The sequence below is a fragment of the Centruroides vittatus genome, unplaced genomic scaffold (genome assembly GCF_030686945.1).
Source record: "Centruroides vittatus isolate TY-2023 unplaced genomic scaffold, ASM3068694v2 contig_782, whole genome shotgun sequence".
Taxonomy (NCBI): Eukaryota; Metazoa; Arthropoda; class Arachnida; order Scorpiones; family Buthidae; genus Centruroides; species Centruroides vittatus.
In genome coordinates this window covers 516,269-542,248 of record NW_027122503.1, presented here as the reverse complement: position 1 = coordinate 542,248, position 25,980 = coordinate 516,269, and the positions used below count along the sequence as shown (strand labels likewise).

The 25,980-nt window shown below is 29.2% G+C and overlaps 1 protein-coding gene and 1 long non-coding RNA gene across 4 annotated transcripts in view; one reads left to right on the top strand and one right to left on the bottom strand.

Annotated features, from left to right (window-relative positions):
* Positions 1–739: 739 nt before the first annotated feature.
* LOC136981595 (uncharacterized) overlaps positions 740–25,980 on the bottom strand; it is a 63,008-nt gene continuing 37,767 nt past the window's right edge. The window contains exon 3 of the long non-coding RNA XR_010881745.1: positions 740–985. This is a non-coding gene — a long non-coding RNA (uncharacterized lncRNA). The remainder of the gene's footprint in view (positions 986–25,980) is intronic.
* Positions 4,117–25,980, top strand: part of LOC136981593 (uncharacterized) — a 55,421-nt gene continuing 33,557 nt past the window's right edge. For 2 of the 3 annotated variants that reach the window (XM_067277917.1, XM_067277915.1), the window contains exons 1-4: positions 7,178–7,371; positions 10,369–10,387; positions 16,495–16,659; positions 21,546–21,687. In XM_067277917.1, the coding sequence (XP_067134018.1) occupies positions 7,268–7,371; positions 10,369–10,387; positions 16,495–16,659; positions 21,546–21,687 (430 nt within the window). In that variant the 5' untranslated portion in view covers positions 7,178–7,267. Of the gene's footprint in view, positions 4,205–7,177; positions 7,372–10,368; positions 10,388–16,494; positions 16,660–21,545; positions 21,688–25,980 lie in introns of those variants that run through there. The other variant, XM_067277916.1, reaches the window with a different exon arrangement.

The following is a 25,980-nucleotide window of genomic DNA, read 5'->3' as shown; positions in this document are numbered from 1 at the left end:
ATATTAAATATATAATAATTTGTTAATTTTGCTTTTTGTTTTGTTTTGTTTTTTGAGTGACTTCAATTCAACCGTTTAAATCTCAACTTACATTAAGATGAAGTTGTAGTATGTGTCATCGATAACTAGAAAATTTCTATTAATTGACTGCAGTCTGTAAAAATAATTTGTTAATATAAAAGTACAATAAAAGTGTAAAAATTAAAACAAAATTTTGTATAAAGTGAGTAGATTTATAACTTTTAGTTATATGAGATACTATTTTTATCTCTTTAAGATTAAAAAACATTTCAATTTATGTATTGACTCATATACTTACATTTAACAATTCATAGTTTAATAAACAATAAGAAAATTGCGTTTTATTAAATGGAATTTTTCATAAAAGTATTATTTATGGTTTAAAGGATTAGAAATAGGATAATTTTGATAGGCTACTATTTATACATCTGTCATGAGAACAATAAAATTTAATTATGATAAATCTATTAAAATATTCAAAAAAACTAAAATAAAAATGCGTATAATACTTACCTAAAGCTTGTTATAGGTAATTCACCACAAGAATTAAAGAGTTAATTTCAAGATCTCTAGTGGTTAACCTCCATTATAATTTAATCTATTAAATAATAAACATCGGGTTTATTAATTAAATTATAGTTCAAATTGAAGTTACGGATTCAAATAAAAAACAATTAGTTTTATAATCAATTTATAATGAATTTATTAATTTTTCCTGTTATACATTGTTCTTTTTCTACAAAACGTAAGAGGAAATGCTCAAGAAGAGCGAATGAGATTCTCGAATCCGAACTTTCCGTTGTTAGCATGATATATTTCCATAGAGTCCTTCTAAATGTAATATATTATCGATTGCAAAATAACTGAAAATTCTTTGGAACAATTAGACTCATCGTTCTTCAAAATATATTTTCAGCCCCACTTTCACATTAATTTTAATAAATACAGCACACCAAATTTAAACCTTATGTGTAAGAGAAATATGAAGTTAAAATCCATGTAAATTATGAATTTAATCCATAATAGAAAAATTTATTAGAATTTTGTACTCAGTAATAAAAATTCAATAAAACTTAATATATAGGCACATAAAAATAAATTAAAAGCAATATTTTTCTTTCTAATAAGTTGAATTAATGTTCTTTGAATTTAATCACTTAAACTGATGATTTAAATAATTAAATAAAATTTATTTTACTAATTTATTATGGAACTTGGCACATAGTTTTGGTGGTCTAATAAATGTAAGGAGAAATATGTTTACTTGAAAGTTGACTCACGCTTTCAAATAAACGACACGAAAAATTATTATTTTCTTGTATTAAAATTGTCATGTTCACACTAACCTAATCAGCACGGAAATGACAATTCCACACGATCGACCGACAATCTGAAAAGAAATGTTTGTCGTGTTCGTGCGTGGCTTTGACGTGCAGGTGCAGTATAGTTTTTTTATTTTTTTAACTTTTTCCACCCTATGGGCACTAAGAGGGCCTCTTTTAGCAAGCCCATTATGAGTTCGGCCAGGCCCACAATGGGGCGGCCGGGTGGTGAGAGAAGGGGCACGACATATACGAACGGACCACAACCCGAAAAATTCCTAGGGATTTTTCGACCGGTCCGGATTCGATCTCGGGTGCCTCAGAGCAGAAGGCTCGATTTTGCTCGCTCGGTCATCCGGCCGTCTACCAGTATAGTGTGAACGATTACAATATAACGTACCTTTACAATCCGAACGTGACGCACTGAATCACAAATTCAGTGCGTCACGTTCGGATTGTAAAGATACGTTATATTTTTTATTTTCGAAAAATGGACTGTGAAAAATTAATAGAATTTGTACGTGAATATCCAGAACTTTATGATATGTCTCATCTAATGTATAGAGATAACAAAAGGAAAGTCTTTGGTTTAGAATAGGAAAATACCTAGGAATAGTAAGTTTTAATTATATTTTATTTGAAATTATGTTTTATTACATTTAATTACTATATTATATTGTATAAAAAATTGTATTAAATCGCAAGCACATTGTCTTGCCCTTCAACACGGCCATGTTCAGAGGAAAAAATCTGTAAATTTCTCGTACTTAAAATAAAAATCCCTTGTTTTGGTATATTCAATAGAAACAGTGCTAAATTATCTGTTTTATTAGAACGATTTCTAATAAAGTTATGTAAGATGCAAGTTGTATAAATTATTTTATCTGCATTTTTTGGATGTAGCATTAATCTTCTGTGGTACAATCTGAACTATTAGAAAGTATACCAAATCCATCTTCACTAACATTTCTCGCTCGCGAAAGTCTACAGGCCTAGTTAAAATTTTTTTAGCTACATCTCCATTAATTTGTAATCCCGGATTTGATCTTAAGAAATACGTTTTAAATGGAAAACCTCATCCCCAACAATTACCTAAGGTGCTGTTTCATTTGTTTTAGGTAAAAAGTCATCTTTTAGTATATTGCATTTATGATTTTCTAACAGCTTTTCCAATTCAGAATGAGTAAAAGTTCCCCCATTACTATTTTTACATAAGATCTTATATATACAGTGATAAATTGATACCGGGTATCGAACAACGCTAACAATACAATAGAAAACATTTTCTTATAATTAAAAAAATTGTGATCCACTGTTTGATGGGCTTCTGTAACCACATGTTTTCCACTAATAACCCCTACACGATTTGAAAAGTTGCATAAATTCCAAAACTCAGAAGCAATCTTTTTCTATGAACTTCGGTTGGAAATGGCATCACTTCAGACTGCAGCACATCATCAACAATATATTTTACAGTAGAATTTCCGAGTCTGACACTAGCAGTTATTGTTTTGTAAGAGTCGCCTGTTGACAAAAACCTGGAAAATAGTATTATTATATGTAACAGTATTTTAATTTTGTTATTTGTTTGGGCCAGACTGCAGAGAAAAGTTGAATTAACTTGAAAAATTCCTTCCGAAGAATCCTTAGAAGGAGAGACAAGTGGTAAAGCCAGCTCCAAAATTTGGAAATGGAAATATAAAGAACAAATATCATTTTAGGTCCCATATTTTCAAGAAAGAGAAACTCTTCATAATATTTCAGAAGAGTTGGTTGAAAACGGTAAAAATTCCGAAAAATCTCAAGATATACAAGATGCGGAGGAGATTGTAATAAACAATCTGTAAACTTTGTTCCGTAGAAATGCTTATACAAAAGTACGAAAAATTGGCTCGAAACGAGGAACAACCAAAATGCAAACAAAAACAATACATTGTGTCATCAGTTTTAACGGACTATGTCATAAAAAATAAGGAAAAAATTTGAAGTTAACTCGAAGGAGTTAAAAAAGCAATAAATGCAATTTTATTAGCATGGCGCAGACTATTAAAAATTCTCTAATATCAATCAAAATTTTTGAAATAGTTTCAAAATTGAATTAGAAGAAGTTTTATCCGAAAATAAAACTTTAAATATAAACTCGAATCAGAATATCCAATAGTTGACATGCAGAAACTGGAGTCCACCGCTTACAAATACAAACCCAAACTGGAACATTCAACAATTTACAAACTTAAATTCCAATATGCCTATCTATAGTTCAAGTATTCTGAAAGAAATGTCACAAGCAATGAGTACTATCAACGACGAGAATCATCATCATCATGTACTACATATTATGAGAATTTCATCCCAGAGTCAGATACTTAATTAACAAATAAAGAGAAAGATTTTTCTCTTTTTAAATTTTACGTTGTATTTTTATTATTGTTTTATTTTCAAACAAACCGAGTGTTATATTTATTAGTAGCGTCATCCAATTTAGTTATAATAAAATAATTCATTTCATTGGAAGTTAGTTTAGATGATCAAAGTACTGCATTAATTTGTTAATGAAAGTTTTACAATTAATAAAATACAAAAACCTTAAACAAATTGCTAATTGGCGCTAGTTATGTTTTCTCTAAATAATATACAGTTTTTCTTTAAATCAACTGTAATTTTATCAAGTAAATAATAAAATTTGTATTTAAACACTAAATTACTGATAGAATTTTGTTTCATCATCAATTAACTCTTTTTATAAAGTCTGATATTCTCTATTTTTGCGTTTATTCGACATTTTGGGCACCCTAACACGTTTTATTTTGATTTAGGGTTCGTCTTCATCAAGTAACACGGCTATTATAGCCAAATCATAGGTAGAAATATTTCTAAACATGTTTAGATAGGTTGTTTTGTTGCTTTGTAGTCGTTACGTGTCTGATAATGTGAATATTCCATAGTTTGTCGGTTAGTTGCCTATCCGTGTCTTGCAGTTTTCCTGTTTGATAGTACGATTATAGCTTTAGTTCGTATAAAAACATTTACTTTTAAGGTGTGAATTAATCTAATCAACTTATAATTACAGTTGTTTATTTGGTTTACAAGTCCTTTATTCATTCCCTTTTAAACTATTAATAATTATATCTTATTTCTTAGCTTCATTTGAGTAATGTTTATCGTCATTAACAGGAAGGTTTTTATATATTTCAACTAAATGAACACTTGTAATTAACTTGTATAACAAATCAGGAAAATTCGTTTTTTATAGTGTGCAATATTTTCAAAATTTACTTTTGTTGATCTCTCACTATTCTATTATACATTAAATTACATAGAACAACGACGTATGCAAGTGTTTTCGTACGTCGAATGAAAGTTTATGCGTAGAATTTATTTCTCGTAGATAGAGTTTAAAACTCATATCTCTATATATTTTTGGTTAATGAGGGACACGCTCCTGCCTTTCTCTGAATATAGTTTCGACCAAGGACACCCGCAGGATAGGTATTATAAAACAAATCATATGCAATTTATATCAATTAACCAACAATTGAATTATTAGGCTATAACCATGTCCTTAAACAAGTCTGTTTTTATTTATAATATTTTCATACGAGTGAATAATAAACAGGTGTAAAAAAAAAAGCATGTGAAAATACGATCTATCCTAAAAGACATGAAATCTTCCAAATAATACAGATTCAGCATGAATCTTTAATGAGGTACTTCGTGGACTACAGTAGGCGAAACCGGGGTTAGTTGTCACAAGGGGCATGTTGTCACAGTGCAAAAATATCGCCTATATAATCAAAACTGAATGGTCACGTCATCTAGGAGTAGGTTCATTTACCGCTTGCCTACTTCATTAAAAAATTCGAATAATATCCGTTGTATTGTTTTCTGTTAATTAGCGGTTAAAAGATTTACAGCAAATCGCGTAAATTTTGATGCATCATGTCTAGTGCCGTTTGAAAATTTGCAATTAGTAAAAGGTAAGTAACAACATGGGCGTAGCCAGGAAGGGGCATGGGTGGGCACGGCCCCCCAGTTAACCTGGTGCCCCTCCCAGAAAATTACAGCCTCTACTAGGCCCCTCCCATAACAAAATCCTGGCTACGCCAATGAGTAACAACTGTATTTCCTATTAGATGGGTCCTTAATGTATATATACATTACGAGGAATCGAATTTTCTATTTTGAAATTAGAAACTATGAACCGATTTTTTAAGGAAGTTCATTTGGGACAAATTGTCACACATCGAATGGGATCACTAAGATCGACTCATCAGAAGAGAAAGAAAAGACGTTGTTTGGTTTGTGGTGAGAGTTTGGTCTTACGAGCTATGTACTGTACAGTACAGATGTAAATCCATATTATGCTTGTCACAACTGTTACTCTGAAGACAATATGTAAAGATTCGCGTTACTTATCTTTCGCAGAATAATAGTAAATTAGTAATCTATTTTCTTTATAGAATTGGCACGAGTAAATGTCATATTACGCATAATTTAACATAACCAAAATAAACTCAGGAAACGTGAGAACTTAGACTACATATACCCTATCACAATATACCCCTTACCCTGCGACAACATACCCCTAGACGGGGTATGTTGTCACAGGGTGGCACAGTTTCTAAAATAATTAATAACTATGACAAAAAATTATTGAATGTTCATATACTTATTATAAACCAAATCAAGATATGTAGGTGTACACATTTTCACTTAAATCTAAATAACTTGATATTATAGACCCTAAAACTAGAAGTGACTAAAAACTGTGACAACTAGCCCCGGTCTCCCCTACTAATAAAATAAATTTATTTTTACAAAATACCTTATCTTTATTCGAAAAAAAATAATATTATAAATTATTATTTTTTCTTTAAAGCAAATCTCAGAAGGAGCAATTACTCTTCCTTGCTTCTGACAGAAATTTTAAGATCCCAAAAAGTCCTTAATCTACTAATTGGGAAATACAAGTTTCAATCATAACTTAATAGTAAAAACTACATATAAACTAATAATAATTATATATATATATAATTAATCTCATAGATTAGAACATCAAAAACTATTTTCGATATGATTGAGTTATTAAATTTTACATTTTCATTATAACATTACGTTTAACTATATATTTTCAACGTTTTCCATACAATATATATTATTTTCAACAAACTTTCATTATAGTTTTTCTTCAATGTAATGAATTAGCAATTCTTCTTAGCTTATTAAATTTCAACTCGTTATTTTTTAGGAATTAGTTCATTATACCGAACATAAAATAAAAATCATAGGTCTATATTATTGTAAGTAATTTTTTACCATATACAAATTAATAAATTTATCACGAAAAAGTATCCTTTAAACAGAATTTATACATAAAATTTACTAATAATCTTATTGAAACAATAAATAATTTTTAAAAATTTCATATATAAATAATATAATATACGGGTATATATAATAGTACAAACATTAAAGCTGTTTTTAATAATCAATATATAATTTAAGTACACCTATTTGTCATTTATGTAATATCAGTTGCGAATGATAAGAAAATTTGTCAAAATTATAATCATGATAAATATAATAATGGCTGTTCTCGATTTTAAAAAACGCATCACTCTAGAATTGTTTGTGTTTTGTTAATAGTAAACAGAATATTTTTTTAATTAACAATCAGATTAAACTGCTATTTAAATTCTATAGATTCATTGATTGCTAATTTAATAAATGAAATAGAAACGGATATAAATGTTATCTAAGAATAATTCTCTGCTTTATTTTTTCTTATTAAACTCCAGTTGAGTCATAGGGAGAGAACGGAAGGCAGTTATCCACTACTGATAAACTTGTGCCATTCGGTAGTATTGTGACATCATACGACGACATATCACGTGATCTAAGGTTTTTGTTTCGTTTCGTTTAAGATGGATTCGGGGGAATTTTTCATATTCATTCACTTAATGACTTTCCATCATTTAATCCTGCTTTGTTACTCTAAAATTCGCACCATTATTTTCCGAAATTTCAGGTAAATATGTATTGCATAACAGTTAAAATTTATTATTATTATTAAATTTAAAACAGTATAACACTATATTTCTCCGTTTTTAATTAGAAAAAATAATTTTAAAATTTTACAAATTTACTTTAATGTTTTGTAATAAGGAGGCAAAAGTTTTATTTATTATGATTAATACATTCTTTATTTATTATGTTTAATTAATATTATTTTTCCTGTTAATTATAATTACACTCTATTGCAACCTATTTATTTCAATTTGCAAATAATACCACATGCTGTAACAATTCTACTAATCAATTAGGGCCTACTATTAATATATATAAAGTTCAGTAATATTGTTTATATACAAATAATCTATGTAAAATATTTACAGTTTATAAATAGTATAGGTGATGTAAATATTGCATGCTTTAAGCAAGTTCTTAAAATATGTTTTTTGAATCAATTTTGGTAAATTATATTTATCTGCCTAATTAATGTAATAGATTACATTGATTAGGCAGATAATTTATGAATTTCTAGAATAATTCTATCGAATAAGTTATTACATTAACTTAAATATTATAACATTATTAAAATAATAGAACAATAATTTTTAAATTGATAAAAACGAGACTACAATTAAATGGTAATGCTTAAATTAAGCTATCTTGCAAAGAAAAGAGAGGTTTTATAATCATTGAACTTGTAACCTTCATTTGTAATAATCATTTAGAAACTCTTAGATAAAAAGTTATTTCTGAAAAAATAAAAAAGTTTTAAACTTTAAATTTCCTTTGACAGACTATATTTAATTATCCATTATATATCTATAAAATTTCTTAGAAATTTAAACATAAATTAGTGAATCAGTAGGAAGTGTGTTGTTTCATGAATGTGAGAGAATATCCTTATTCCACCCATAAAAGTGTTAAAGAAATCGTCTCAATTAATTTCTATCAATTTATCTCTTCTAAAACTTTTACATCATTTTTTAAAATTTAAATACAGAATAGAAATTGTAATAATTTATTCAGATTTTGATTATATAATAATTTATACTTATTTTATCAAATTTGAATAAATATACAAAAACTCAATTTGTAAATTCATTATTAAAATTTTAAAAGTTATATTTATTTTTCATAATTTGTATTTACAAAATACTAATTATGAAAAACAACATAATCAATATAAAATTGATTATAACTATTTTTCTTATTGATTGAGTGCACAAGATTTTTCAAAAATTCATAATAGAATTCACAAATTGTTATATAAATTATAAATGTAGATTATACCTTAAACAGCTTCTGGACATGGAAAATTTAATGCATAAGTTACACATTGACTATGACACTCTGAATTGATTACAAATCATTACGACTCAAACTGTGAAGAATGCTTTTATAAGATTGATAATCTTATATATTTTGTGCATATGTAAGAAATATGAAACTAAAATTTCTGTGAATTCAGCCAAATTTTAATAATTAAGAACATTTTATTGAACCAACAAGAACAACAGATATATATATATATATATATATATATATATACATATACATGTATCTATTTACTTGCATTTTAAAGAAAACAATTTAATGAATAAGACAGAATACATATTAAAGGATATTTTTTATTCTGCTGTTTGTAGACAAATTGATGTATTGTTCATCAATTTGACTATGTAACCCTGATTAATTAGCTTCATTTTTCATCAAAAGTAAGGAAAAATAGAATGATTTGGAAGTCATAAGCATACACTGCAATGACTATTTTGTAATCAACCCTATAACCAGGTATAGAGATTTCATAATAAGCACCATACCATAGATTACAAAAGGTGAAAGTTATAAAGAAAAAATAGTAAAATAATGTAAATTCAATAAACTCCTAGAATGGAATATAGATATCAATTAAGTCATAAAAAATAAGTATTAAATATAATGTCCAGGTTTCTTTCAGAGATTTCATATCACAACCAACTGAACTGACATATTAAATTGTCAATTTTTGTGAATTGAATTGAGAAGTTAACTTCCAAAGATTTTTAAATTTTTAATACAAAACGTTCAAGAAAAGTTTTATAAAGTAATTTTCATTTCAATAAACAGGTTTTGAAATCTTATCTTCATCATCAATGCTTGGAAAATTCAAAAAAATGAATTAAGATAGATCAGAAATAAGAAAATGATATATTTTGTAATATATATTCTACCAAGTATTGATAATATGTAGTAGGTGATATGTAAGTAGGTTTATAAAGTCTGGCACTATTATGTGAGATAATCTGATCCCATAATTAATTGTTTATAATGTATCTTGTGATGATATTATTCAAATATATAATTTTATTATTTAATGCAAAATATCTGTTAAGTATATTAACAAATAAAAAATTTTATTAAAAATTTAGAAGTCAGTTTTTATTGAATTCATTTAATTTTGAATTTTGAATTAATAATATGTTTAAAATGGAAAAAGGTTCAGAATATATGAAAGCTTCTTATCTTAAATCCAATGTAAATTATATTACCAATTATTAGAAGATATAAACACTCAAACCATACAACAGATTCAAACTTTGAGGAAAATTAGTTGCTTTATCATTGAAATCCTCTCTTTATATCAAAAGTCCTTGACAGTTAATTCAGATCAATGAACTAAAAACTGTAAACAGTGCTGAGCTAAATTCTTAATTGCAAATAATTTGAATCTTACATTTAATGACTGCATTTTTATATTTTTAACAATTGATAAAGTAATATCTTAAAAAATTAAATTATATTTCATCACATTTTGTTATTGATAAGATTAATTAATACTTAAAATCCTCTTTTTCAAGCTATTATATATAATTGTATTTTATATTTATAATTATTCATAATAGCCTGAAAAAGAATATTTTAAATATAAATACTTTTATATTATTTTCACACTAAAGTGGAAAATTTAATAAGTATACATTTGTAAAATATTTAATATTTGAATATTTTTTAATGAAATATTAATTTATTTCAGGATGGAGGAAAATAGCAAGGTAAGAAAAATATTTTATATTTTTGTAAAATGAATAAATTTCAAAAAAACTGTATATAATATAAATTAATTATATAATTAATAAATTATTAATTAATGGATTATCATTTTCTTGTTACATGTTATATAAGTTCTATTTCTTACAAAATATTAAAATTTTATGAAAGTAAATTAATTTTGATTTAAGATCAACGTGCTAAGATTAATAAAATAAATATTGAGCATTATTATTTTTTAGATTTAATAATTTCACAAGGATAATATTAACACTATTTGAATAATAACCCTGTTCATTGTAAGTCCCAATCAATTTCCTTACTTCTAAAATAAAATTGTGTTGTATTTGAGTGTAGAGTCTGAAGAGTGTAGATAACGTATTAGGCATAATATAACTATAGTCTGCGCAGCGAAAGAGTAGAAAAGAGTTAATCAGAGCGAGAAAAGGTCTATGTCAGATGGAAAGACTGGAAGGGATACCGTCAACTGGGCGACAAAATACAAAATATTTTTCTTTATAAAATCACCATTCTTTTCTATTAATCTACTACTTAAATTTAAATGATGTTTTTTAAGAAACGAGTTCAACGAGCTAACTCCTAAGTTGGAAATAACTCATAACTCGTAATTCATAAGTTATAATTTATCTTTCACTGCATTGATTATAAAGTAGCATGACCAGACGTCTTCGTTTTTGCCCGTTTTTATTGATTATAAAATCAATCTTTGAATAAACCAATTGTATTAACATGATCACCAATTTAGAAATGAATCAATAAATAAATTTCAAAAAATAACCAAAGTTCAGTCTGTTTTAGATCCCAATTTCATTGATTCTGAACGTGTCCCCTGTTGGATTGTAATTGAATGGTCTGTCTACGTAATAATAATTTGATTTTCACAGTTTTATACAGAATAGAATAAAAAACACACAAACATTAGGCCAGATTTTATTACATATAAACGGAGAGATGGTTTTTCTCGGCCTAATCCTCTTAACCTGGCTCAAACAGTTTCATAGAATAGTTCAAAATAATAAAAACTTAAACTTCTGAAATAAAATGAGTAATTTAAACAGTTTAATCAGTACCAAATACAATGTACACTGCTTGCCAAGTAAAATGCAGTACCATTTTGGACTATGGTGTTGCATTTTGCAATTATTTATTTATTTAATTTCGCTCCTAGAGATGACGTCACTGAAATTATCGCCCGTTTATACTGTAAAATAGGCGTCCTGTATTATACACTGATGACCGAGTCAAAATGCAATACCATTTTGAACTATGGTGTTGCATTTTGATCGGTCATCAGTGTATAATACAGGACGCCTATTTTACAGTATAAACGGGCGATAATTTCAGTGACGTCATCTCTAGGAGCGAAATTAAATAAATAAATAATTAAACTTTAGATATTAAATTTAGAATGCATTCTTGATTTTCTTTTGCTGTAATAAATGCGAATTTTTATCCTCGAAAAATTGTTTACATTAACATCAGTAAGTAAATCTAGTTATTGAAATATTTTCGTATTAAGTGCAATAAAATAAAATATAAATTATAGGGATACTTATACTGAAATGAAATTACGTTTTTGTGTATAACATGTTATAAAAAGCAGCTCTAGCATTCTCATTCTGGTAAAATTATCATCTTAAAACAATTAGTCTACATTTTACTTTGTTTATTTTAGGTTGTGTTGCAAAGGACTACAAAAAATAGTGAAGAAATTGTAAAATACGCATCTTATAAACTTAAGTCATTAGTGAAGCTTTATAATTAAAAAAAATTCAAATTTCATGTAAAATTTTTTACATCATTTACAGAATTTAGAAGAGCTTTGCAGTTTTAAAGTAATTACATTTTAAAATTTCACCAGAAACACCAAAGATAAATTTATTTGGCTTTAAGGAAAACTGTTTTGCTGCATTAGGTAAATCATGCATTCAAAATAGAATTCAGTTAGACAGGTGGTTGCAGATGCTTAAATTTGATTATTTTTCCAACTCCTAAATTACGGTTTAAAAACTCGATTATGTAGTACACTCGTTCCTATAAATAAAGGAATCAGTAATCTTTTAAACGCTTCGCACGTAATAGGGTTCAAAATCGTTTCAGGTTACATTAATTGTACTTTTTGTGACTTCCCATCCTACATTATGGTATAAAAACTGTAACATAGGAGGGGAAGTCACAAAATGTACAATTAATCTAGCTTACACGACGAGGAGGAAAGGGGTTGGAACATTGTCTACTCTCTTTCTCCCTGTTTAGACTTCTTTCGTAATATAAGAACAAATTTGTATGCCACTAATAAGCCCACTTATTAATCACAGGAATAGACTGTCAGCAAGAAAATATTTGAAGAAATGACTTTTAAAAGCTATGCAATTTCAGAAGGATCCACGAACTATCTTACACGCAATTAAATGATAGGAATTTGTCAAAAGAACATCATTGTATACAACAGCAAAGAAGAGGAGCAAAATTGATGATTAAATTATAAATTAAACAAAAAAGTTTAATTTGTAAATAAAAAAAATCTGTTGAACTCTGAAAATTTGATTTTTAGCGTCAGTGTTCCAGGTTGCATAATATGTTCGATTACACAAAATTCAGGAGAAATTAAAGCAGGCCCGGGGAATTTGCGGTACAAATAATAAAATGGAAATAGTTACAAAAGAGGAGTGGCGTCTCAGCTAGAGAGAAATTCGTCAGAATGTCGGGATTTTGTGTTTTAAAAGTGAAATTGAAACATTGCTTGCTTTGTTTCTGATCGGTTCAATCACTTGTTAAATCACGGCCCAGCAGTAGAAACGAGTCAGTCTCGGTTACGGAACCACGGTTTTGATTTTTACGATAAATCTAAATAGAAACAGAGGTTTAATTAAAAAGGAAATCCGTTTTTTTCCCGGCAGATCGCCCATGTGCCGCTTTTGCCGTAACCAAGTAAATCAAAAACCAACTGCGTTTAAAAACTTATCGGAATTGTCTCACTTGTTAGTTAAAAGCTAAAAGGAAGTTTATCATCACTTTATAAACATCATTTTCCTTGCTCTGTTATATACAACAGTATGGCGATCGGTCAAAAAACGACACTCCAATATTTTCCCACTTGGACTCGTAGGACCTTGAAATGTCGAAGAATGAAAAAAAATTGGTTTTTTCCTGTGTGTATTGATGTTAGTGTAATGGATGTGCAGGGCCGGATTTACCAATGCAGGGGCCCTGGGCACAAATTCGGTGGGGCCCACCTTTAAGAGTAGGCAAATTTGATGATTTAGAAAATTTATACAAAATACTGTACTTTCAACTAGATTTCAACTAGGAAGTTGTAAATTTCATTTTAAAAAGGTTATTGTAAACATACATATATTTTATTGTGTAAAACTAATTATTTTAATTTAATTGAAAAATACCTATGTAAAATTTCTTTCCCGAAATTTTCTGATGTTTCATCGGTTTTTTTCCGGGTTTGGTTTTCTTTGCCTGTGGCCCTCATGATTAGGCCACACTAGGCTGTCGCAGTAGTAGTAAAAAAAATTATGTTTAAACATAGTTTTGTGGGGGCCCTGGGCACCAGCCCCAAATGTCCTTATGTAAATCCAGCCCTGTGGATGTGTGTGAGTGGGTGGAAGGCACGATTTTGTTCATTCACTTTGATGCTTGATAACTCCCGTGCTTTTCGAAAATTTCCGAAATTTTGCAGCTAAGTTTGTTTATTAGGGGATTGATGCTATTAAATTTTGGTGATTAAAATCGAGGAGTGAGGAGATAGGCTATATGAGAGTCGTGTGTCATATCTCAACTAGGGTCGGACTTAATGAAGATTGTACTGGTTAATAGCATTTACATATTTTATAAAATCATCCGACCCCTCAAAATTAACTTTTCAGAAGAAAAAAATTCTACGATGTCGTATAAATTTTACGTTTTTGGATGTCAGTAGCGAAGAGCGATATTTCATTACCGGTAATTTAATCATTTACTGAAAAGTTACCGATAACGCCAGTGACACATATTTCTTCAATATTGTGTGATCGATGATTTTCGTGACTATGGTGAAGAACCGATCATAAAGACGGCCGGATGGCCGAGGCAGCCTAACGCTCTGGAAGACCGGGATCAAATCCCGACGGATCGAAAAATCCCCAGAAATTTTTTAGGGGTAGACCATTCCAATAAGTCGGGCCCTATCCCTCACCACCCGACCACCCCATTGTGGGCTTGGCCGAACACCTAATGGGCTTGCTAAAAGAGGCCCTCTTAGTGCCCACAGAGCGAAAAGAGTAAAATAAAAGCTACATCCATATCTCCACCGATTTTGATGAATTTTGGCATAAAGGTTTGATACGATAATGAAATCCCCAAACCGTTTCATTTTATGGGCAAAAACGAGCGAGTTATCGAGGTTTAACTGTATATGATTATAAATTTTTTTATTCTTTTGAGTGATGAGTATTTATAAACAGGCATTTGATACATATTCCTGCTCGAGAGTTTGTACGATGTTTTCAGATTCGGAAAATAAGGAAATCGGACAAGAGAGGGCGTTTTATGGAGAGTGGAGGTTCGTCTGCTGGCAGTTCTTCTTTATTCCAGTTTATATGGAGATTTTAGCCTGTTGGCCTTTTCTCCGATTTATATCGCTTTACGATTATGCGAAGCGGTTCGAACGTTCTAAAGCCTCCGTGCTGACGAGGAGGGAGGTCGGCATGTGCCCAGTAAATAGATGTGAGTGGCGTCTGCTGGCAGTTGAGGAACAAAAGAAAGAAAACCAGACGAGAAGAAATTTTTGACATTGAAGTTAAGTCAGTATGGAAACTCAAGTCCAGTTTGAAACATTGCTAACATAAACTTCAAGGCTAGCGATACATTGTTGCATCGCTATAACATTGGTAATGAAAAAATAACAGGGCTAGTTGGCAAAACAACGCTACACACTATTTTGCTGACTAGCTGTGTCAGGCAAAATGAACAATCTTGAAATGAATTCCCGTTGGAAAGACAAAAGGTAAAGAAAAGTTTCCTTCTTGTGACAGTATTATGGGGTGGACACACAACTAAGACTCCTTCCTTCCTCATAGAACAATAAATAAATCATGCCTTTTCACTCTTAATTATAGACTAAACATATCAAGAAATACTTTTTTAGAGGTATTCGTAGTTCGGACTTCATTGAACATATCCTTTATTGTGATATACAGTATTTGAAGCAGTATTGTAAACATTTGGTGTATAGCATCTACAGTTAAAATTTTTACTTTATTTTTTAATCATTTTTACTTATTTTCATCCTCTTTCTCATTTTGTACTTTTTATTTTCTTATTATTTTAGTATTTAGTGCATTGTCAGCTTATAGAATTCTATTTTATTCTACAGCTTTTACATTTTATATTCTTTTCATCACATTTTTACTTTGGAATGTTTTACCACCAATTGTATTATTATTTTTATTATGTCTGTATTATTTATTTGTTCATGCTTATTTATTCTTTTTATTTATGTACATTGTAATTGTTTTTATCTAGGATATCTTTATATTATTATAATTTGGGTGCAGAAAGTTCTAGTCCACAAAGACTACATATTTATTTTCAAACACATCGGTAAATATGTTTTCTGTAAGAAATCTGAGTCAATCAGTGAGACCAATGCAGATTTATTACATATTGCACTTGTGATAAAAACTAATCGGTTACTGACTTATATAATTATGTTTTCCTTTTTCTCTCTCCACTTTTTAGCCTTTAAGCATCTTGTCACACTATGTGTGCATAATTGTGAAAAGATCATTAAAAAAAATTAAATTTTAGAAAAGTTTAAAATAACATAAATATATTTTTGTATTAGTTACAATGCAAAGAAAATCCAACGTTATTAAGAACAATGATGAAATTGTTAAAACAAATAAAAATTACTATTACAGTATGTTGAATAAAAATAAAAATTTAGAATAAATTATAAAAAAATTTTTTTTATGTTTCTGGAAATAAATATTTAATTTCATCAATATGTTTCTGCCAAATTATTCATATGTAAAATACAAATCTGCTTTTGTTTAACTGTAATTTTTACTATATTTATTTACAAATTTTTTTTAAATAGGTTTACTTCCTAGAAGATTTTTTAATACCATCTCTAGATAAAGGAAGTTTCAAAAATAAATTAAAATGGAAAAATAGATCCATTGGAATATTTCAAATATATTGGCCAGATAATCGAAAGCATAACAATGATGACAGTGCTGATTGCTGTCTAGAAGTTTATCTGGTAAGTAAGGAATTATCATAAATTTTAGAATTGATCAATTATTTATTTAGTTTGTATTTAAACAATGAAAATAGTGAAGTATAGAATATTTTCAATATGAAACAATGTGTATAAAAATTACTGAATAAATTGTACTTTAAGTATAAATGGATATATAATTTAATAAAGTTGCATTTATCACACTAACTCACTGACATGAAATGTCTAAATAGAAGCAAATTTTGTACAGAAAACAAAATGTTATAGTTGATAGAAAACATAAGTAAATTATAACTCTGCTTTTGATTCATCATTCATTCTTTAGTTGTTTTATGTATACTGATTAAATAACTGTAAATATACAGGGTCTCAGGAGAGTCTGTACCCCCCATACAACTTTTAAACCACTTGTTGTACCACCACAGAAATAATTGGCATCTATAGGAAAGTGACTATGCACAGTCCACTGAACGTGATTTTAGTGTCCCTAATGGCATAATACAAAACTGAAGAAAACTAATTCAAACTAGAGATAGACAAAAAAGTTCAGATACAAAATGAAAACGTGTTGCTTAATTAATACAAAAAAAATACTTGATTCAGCAGAAACACTTATAGGATAGGAAAGAGTGCAGAAAAGACTAAGAAAGTAGTAAACATTTATGCACAATACAACAGAGACATAATGCAATGTTCATATAGCACAGTGCAACTAATCTGCCAAGTAGTCTACTGTGCACAGTATTCAAAGTGTGCACCATCAGTGATGCTGCACTTCTGGATTTCAGGATAGAACTGTATCTCAAACATCATGCAGCATTGTAGGGGTGATAGAGGTAAGGAATTGATTGAGTATTCTCTCAATTTTTACTTTCTTGGCTGTTATATATAACTGAGGGAAACTATGGTGATCAGTCAAAAAATGACCCCCCCCAAGATGTTTACATTTTTGGATTCAGGACACTTTGAAACATCAAGAAATGTAAACAAATTTGGAGTTTTTCTCTGTATATATGAATGTTAGTGTGTGTGTGTGGGGGGGGTCACTATTTTATTCACTCTCTTTGAAGCTTAATAACTCCTGTGCTTTTTGTGAAAATTTCTGAAATTTTTCAGGGAGGTTTTATTTATTAGAAGGATTGATGCTATTAAATTTTGATGATTAAAGATTGAGGGGTGGGAAGATAATGAGATCGTATGTATCTTCAGTAGGGTCAGACTTAATGATGATGTTACTCGTTATTAGCATTTACAATTTTTTACAAAACCCACCTATCCTCAGAATTAAGTTTTTTGATATTTTATAATAGTTAAAAATATAAAAAGTTTTTAAATTAAAATATGATAACAGATGGCACCACCAAATGTTGCCAGGAAAATTGAGCAAATTGCTAGATTTTTATGGAAAGGAAAACAGATTTGTCCACCACTAGACATAGGTGTCTGGCTCATGGATTTTGGCAAATGTATCAAACCGTGAGGTAGAGCATTTGTAACTTGAAAGCTAGTGGAGTATTGGTAAAATGGATGACCCCTTTTTGTGTAGCTTATCCAAGAATCCCATGGGTACCATTGTGCGTTTTATGTCATTGATATTTATGTATGCCCTCCATGTATGTGTTTCGTTTCATTATTGTTGGATAACCATTTCTTGAAGGCTTAGATAGCAGCCGAAATAGATTTATTTTCAGGAGGAAAGGTGTTGTTCTGAAGGTATTTTTCACCTAAAAATTTCCTTGTGAGTCTCATCTATTCCTTGTATCAGATTTTCAATGTCAGGGAGAAAATATTCTGGCTTAGAATGTGAAGGATGTGCTCCACATCCTTCACATTCTAATCTGGAACATTTAAGCTCTTAATTAAGATGATCTAAACTGGAAGCTCTTATGGTGAATTAATTTTAATCTAGCAGTGATGGATTGGCCAATATTACAATGTTCACATTGATCATGTGGAGTAGATTCAGGTCTTCACTTTATAACTCATTTTCTAAACTTATAAGAGTACAGTGAAAACTGCTTAGGCGACCACCTGCATTCGACGGGCACCTGTCAAAACGGGCAAAAATTTCTGGCAAGGAATATTTTATACATAGTCTTTGTATAAGTTACCCGTATTAAATGACCACCTGTGTAATGCGACCGCGGGCATCGATTTTTGGTCCGAAACAACATACAGCAACTATAACAAGCGACCACTTCCGCGAATATATCCGGTCTAAACTATTGTTCGAACTCATCTCAACAACATTTCCCCCTCTTAATATAATGAATTAGTCTAAACTGTTGTTCGAACCCACTCAGGCACTTCTCCCACCCTTGAAATTAGGTGCAGGTGTTAATGAATTAGTCTAGCAACAAAGAAAATTCATTTCAGTTTGTTTGAAATTGTCCGAAAAACGAAAGAAATGCCAAGTGCTGTCATTAGAAGATCGTGTTAAAGTTATCAGAGAAAGTGTAAATGGTTTATTACAACAGCAATCAACCATGAAGTTTAACTGTGGGAAAACGAAATTTATTTTACCATAGATCTACAGTATTTTTCTTGGGTGTATAAAATATTGTACACGATACAATTAATCGGCTGATCTCATCATTTGATAAAATGTATTTTATTTATTATTATTTTTTTACACTCATATACAGTACATGTGCGATAAATAGTTTCTGTTTCAACCTACCTTATTTCCATGATATTTTTAGAAAAATAATTTTCGCACGCAAAATATTCAAAAAACAATAAACGCTTTAATGCAAAAATCAGTTTTACAGGCAACCTTCCTTTTTCGATTCCGCAATCGTGGAATGTAATGAAATCGTATTATGAGAAAAAATAATAAAATCATTTTATTATTAATTAATAATTTTTCTTATTGTACTTAATAAAATATTAAATATTTAAAAAAATACAGTATTTTTAAACTTAAAATAAGATTAAACTAACGAAAACCAAAACCAAAGTGATGGGCGCTTGTATATCGTTGACGTAATACACGTAACTGAGGAGTGAACAAAAAGAACCAAGTTGAATTAATTAAGTCGGAAAATATATGTACATTATAGTTGAGAAAATGCAAATGCTGTATTAATCTTTAAAATATTGGTATTAAATCTGTCTTATAAAATCAGGACTACTCGGAGTTATCCAATAAGAATAAAATACAATACCAATATAGCTCTATCATTGAAAAAATTTGTGTATTTTTGCTCACCTTGAGCTTTGTTTAATATAATGGCTAAAAAGTGTGCACAATATGTACAGAAATACAGTATTACAGCACCACCTGTATTGGACAACCACCTGTCAAAAAGACCACTTTTTGAAGGAACCGTGGGTGGTTGCCATAAACAGGTTTTACTGTATTTAACAAAGAGTACATGTGATATCTGACTTGTAATGTGGCTTTTTAAGACACATACTTCTTACTCTACATAGTAAGGAAGTAATGATGTAGACACAAGTGAGAATATGTTGCAAGAAGAGGTGATGACTTTTCACGCTTTCTGTTTCTCACTCTTATTTATTATGACCACATAGACGAGAGCGAGAAACAGTGTGTGTGAAACATCATTACCTCTTCTCGCCATATATTCTCGTTTGCTCGGAAAATTCACTCGCATCTGCATAGTCACACCTAATGTTCTGTAGAGAGGTGTATATGTGGATGTTGGAAAAAGGCCTCTTGATATACATTGCATTAGAAGTCCAATTTCACAGATGTTTGACATAAATGGATGACAATTGTGCTTTCTTCCAATAAAATAATTTAATTTTATTTAAAGTGATGCTCAAATTTTCATATATGTTTGACTGCTTTTCAACCTGATAATGATGATTTAAAATTGTTGAAAACATTTGTTTTTGTTTTTATTTAGTAAATTATCTTATTTTACTGGATAATCAGTATATATAAAAAATTTTAGTTCTTATAAAGAATTATAAATTTCAGTATAGATGTAGTAAACATTAAAAGCAATATAAATCCTAGTAAAAATATCATTTTGTCATTTTCAAATGATATCAAGTGATATCATGTCAAGTAATTTTTAGGCAATTTCAAATGAGGAAAATAACTTGGCTTTACACTTGTAATCATTTAATTAGTGCCATGAAGGGATCTCAAGTGATATTATTTCTGACATAATACTATGTTATATTGGTATCATTTCTATAATGCTTTCTGATTAATTTCAAATGATACCAAGTGCATTGTTAAATAGCTTTATAGGTAGTAGTAGCTTGTGGCTGTCTAATATGAAATTTATTTATAAGATGAATTTACATTGTTGCTTATTGTAAGAATCATCCCCCACAATATCCTGAAACAAAAATGATGAGAACTTGAAATAACCTCATTTATATGAAATTATTTATAGGATTTATGTTTTTATGGCATACAAAGTGATGTTATGTTGGACTATAACTACATTATACAAAAATCTATTCCCCAAATAATTATTGATGGTATAGCAAAACAATTCAAATCAACATAAAGTAAATAGGCAATTACCTGTACATTCTGTTCCATTATATATAGTATATTTTATATTTCAAATCATGGAAGGAACAATAAAAGAGGCAGGCACACATAGAATGGATAGATGATGTGAAAGAATGGTGTAGGAATAGTATTCAAGAGCTGTGCTCTTGATAGAAAGAGGTGGAAAAGGATAGTGCAAATGACATCAGACTCCAATAGGCATTGTTCCCATGAATAATGATATTTCAAATATATTTTCCAACAAAATTTTGTTATATTGATTATGTTCATTTATAAAAATACCTGCAATGTTATCAAAAAAATTTGTGAAATGACAACTGCAGATTATGATATTATGATATTTCAGTTGTATATATTAATTTTCATTTAAATATGTTAGATACTGATAATTTAAATTTTATTTTAGGCTTGGCTAAGGATGAAAAGATCTGGGAATCAAATAAAATGCAAAGATATTTTTAGAAGTGCTTTATATTCCAAAGAAAAAGATGGAGAATTAAAAAGATGTGATGATGAAGGAAATTATCGTGTATATCAATTTACAGAAGGTAAGATTAAAATAGCCTTTAAAATGTATAATTATGTAAATGCAAAGTACAATAAGTATAAATATGAACTCTTAAGAAAATAATAAAGTCAATATTAAAGAGTATTTTATTATAAAAATTATTACGTGTAAATCCCAGTAGCATAGTCAGAAATTTAGTAAGTGAATTCAACTAAAAAATCCAGCAATTGGTTGCTTAACTTTCCCAGCAACATTTGGTGGTTCCATCTATTATGATATTTTAAGAACTTTTTATATTTTTAATTATTATAAAATGGCAAAAAATTTGGTTTTGAAGGTAGGGATGGTAGGGAAGGTAGGGACTTTATAAAAATTTTAAATGTTAATAATGAGTAAAATCATTATTAAGTTTGACTCTACTCAAGATATGACACAACCCCCTTTATCTCCCCAACCCTCAACTTACAAAATGTAATAGAGCTAGTGGAACTGCGTTGAGCGCCACCTGTACGCAGGCAAAAGAAACTTTTTCGGGAAAACACGAGCGTCTTTGGGTTAGATACGTACTGAGACGCGGTGCTTGTTTTCTGCCTGCGATAATGAAAAACAGCTTTCTGCCAACAAAACTTCAAAAAATAACTGTTGTGTGGTCGGTTGTAGTGTTACCTATATTACTGAGCCGCCAAGTACAAAGTTTTATTCGTTCCCGCATGAATAATAGGCCTACCCTGAGACGAAAAAGAAATGGCTGGCTGCAATTTAATTCCTGAGGTTAATTACATAATGATGTGTTGCATTCTAATCAATCTCCAATCTCTTGTTAACCTTAGTTGGCTCTATTTTAAATTCAGTTCTCTAATGTAAAGTTCAGTAATTTTCTTTTTTTATGTTATTTTGTTAATCTGACAGATATTAATTGGCGTATGATGTGATATTTGAATTTACGAGATCTGGAAGAAAGGAGTAAGAAGCAAAATTAGTATTTTGAGGAAATAAGGATAGGAATTTCCCTATTAATACAATACTATTAGCTATTGCTATGGTCCTTATTGAAGTTCCTTTATATATATGGCTAGTTACAAATTTCATTATTTACCATGAAATAGATATATAGTTTACTTCTTCCACACCACCCTTTAAATTGTACAAAATTAAGAGTATAATAAATATAAGAATATTAATACTGCTCAGTCCCAATGATCTACAGACACTTCTTGAGTTACGACCATTCGCACTTATGACGAAAAATTTCATTAAAAAATTTTTAAAATGTATAAATTTTTTATAGGTTTTGTGGAATATATATCATATACATATATATCTTGCACGCTTTTGGCGATTGATTGTATCATCTTTAGTTTTGTTGTGTAGTTAGTTACCTTCGCGTGTGCTTGTGTAAGATGGCTAACTGTTTTATTGAAGTACAGCCACTTCTTGACTTATGACCATTTCGACTTACGTCCGAATTTGCGGAACCGAACCCCGTCGTAAGTCAAGAAGTGACTGTATTGACTAATGCAGGCATTACTTTGACCTTAAACTGCAGAATGTATGTATATATTATATATTATTAAATATATACTTATAAATAATATATAAATTTAGAATTTATCAAATTTCGATTTATTAAAATATAATTAGTTTTATATGTAACATACAAAATTCATACAGGATAAATTCATATGTTGCAAGAATGCTATTATTCCTCAACAACAATCAAATGAACAAAATGATGAAACAAAAGTAATGAACATGAAGTACTGAACTTTAAAATTATCACATTGAAAAATCACTGGTAAGATCGTCGTCATCAGAATCTTCCTCACTAGAATGTTTTGGTATGGTTGAAGCAGATGATGGTTTCCAAGTGTAACATTTTATCATTGTTGCTTTTAAGAACTCGATTTTGTAGTTTAATTTTTATTAAATTTAATTGCAAAAAAATACGTTTAACTGCTGCACTTGAATGAGGAAGCAATAAAAACATCTATTTACTGCCAAAGTAAAGTAGAAAAATATAGAAATATAGAATTAAAATGAATGTTTTGAAAGGTACTAAATTGAAAGGAAAGATATTAGGATTTCATAAATAGTACTAGGAAAATGGTGTTGGGTATCTTGGTACTGGAACAAGTAAAAAGGTATTAGATTAGTACAAAAGTACTAGGTGAAACAACACTGGTGCTGCCTTTGTAGCCCGATTCTGTTACCCGGTGTCGCCGCTAGAGGCGCCTCAATCTACTTTTGCCGTTCCTTCCATTAGCTCTATAGCATCAATTCTCCTACTACACAAACTTCCCTGTAAAATTTCAGAAATTCTTGACAAAAAGAACAGGAGTTATTAAGCTTCAAAGAAGGTGAACAAATTTGTGCCACCCACACTAACATCCATACATACAGAAAAAACCCTGAAATTTTTTGCATTTCTGGACATTTCAAGGTTCCCTGTCCAAAAATCTTAAGGGGTCATTTTTTGACCAATTACTGTATTTTCCCTCTGTTATGTATAACAGAGCCAGGAAAGTAAAAGTTAAGTAGGCCTATTGAATGTTGTTTGAATAAAACTCAAAACAAAAATATACAAATTATATGTTATAGGCTTATATATTATTGTATATGATAACTTCTATATAGCAATTGAATCTTTTATATAAATAATAATCATATGAAATCACTGAACAAATCACACACACAGGTTGGAGTCATTACTTTCATATGAATCAGAATACTTTCTGATTCAGTAACAAGTTCATCATTACTATTAAATGTATTAGTTATTGTATTCCACTGAAAGGTCTTCAGTTGTTAATTCTTTTGAGAAAGGTAAATTACTATTAACATTAATGTAGTCATCCAAAGTCATTTTAGAAAGTTTCAATTGCTTCTTAGATAAGTTGTGATAAGTTCCTTTTGATCAAAAAGTATCGGGAATGGTTCAATAAAATGCAAGATTTGAATATATTCATCAAAATTTATTTTGTCTCCTTCAGAGTACTGAAACCCTTTCAAAACTCACAGTGAATTTTGTTTTATACATTGATTACTCAAAGCAGAGACCATGAAGTGGAAATTTTACTCTAGAAAACAGGAAAAACTCACATGGTGCAATATTGGGTGAATGTGAAACTTGCAGAATCAAATTTATTAAATTTTTGGCCTAAAATTCAAGAACAACAAGAGCATTGTGAACAGATGCATTATTGTGGTGCAAAATCCTCAAGTTTTCTTGCCACAAATCAGGTCATTTTCTATGAACTGCTTCACGTAACAAACACAAATTGCTCAAATAATGATCTTTGTTGACAGTTTCACCAGTCAGAAGGAATTTGTGGTGCATAACATCACAACAATTCAAGAAAACAGTCAACATGACCTTCATTTTTGACTGACTTTGATGTGGTCTTTTTGGTCTTTTGAGTGCCAAACACTCGATTGTCATTCTGTTTTGATGTCAAAATCATAGATCCATGTTTTATTACTGATAATGATGTGTTTTAAAATGATTTACCTCAAAAAAGCATTTTCTTGGCCATTCAAACATATTTTTGGAAAAAATTCAACATATTTGGGATGACTCGATAAGCAGTGTCCCACAAGCCCAAATGATCTTTTAAAATTGCTTGACAAGATCCAAATGATACTGGAAAATGTTCAATAATGTTAGTAATTGTTAAATGACAGTTGTTAAGCAACAAATCTCAGACTTGAGCAACATGTTGTTTATCAGTTGAAGTAGATATTAATTAACCCTTAGCCTGCAGTTTGCACGCCCCCTTGTTTACGTTTATTTCGTAAAACCGCTAAGGGCAAAATAGGTGAATCAGGTAATATTACTTTAAAAATTCACCAAAAATTAAATTATTATTTTATTCATATGAAAAAAATCAAATATATTTATCAATATAATTAGTTTTAAATACCACCTTTTTCAATAAATTTTATTTGAAAAATTTGAGAAAAAAAAATATAATATATCATAACTGACATTTAAACTTGAAAATTTGTTACTTTTTGTCAGATTTAACATTATCTGGTAACTTCATTCTTATTGGCTCTGGGCCAGAACGATGTAGAATATTGTTTTGTACAATTGGATATAACACTTATGCATGTATGTTTATTTGTTGTGAAATTATGGCACATTATATCAAACATTTTTTTGAAATCAAAACTTTATTCTGCTATCAACTAATATAATTAACTAATGTACTTTAATAATATATAATCTCATTTAATATACATATTAAATGAGATTATATATTTTCGTAATAAATATATGATTACCAGTAGCAATACATGTAACATTTGTTGATATTTTCAATTAAAATAGAAA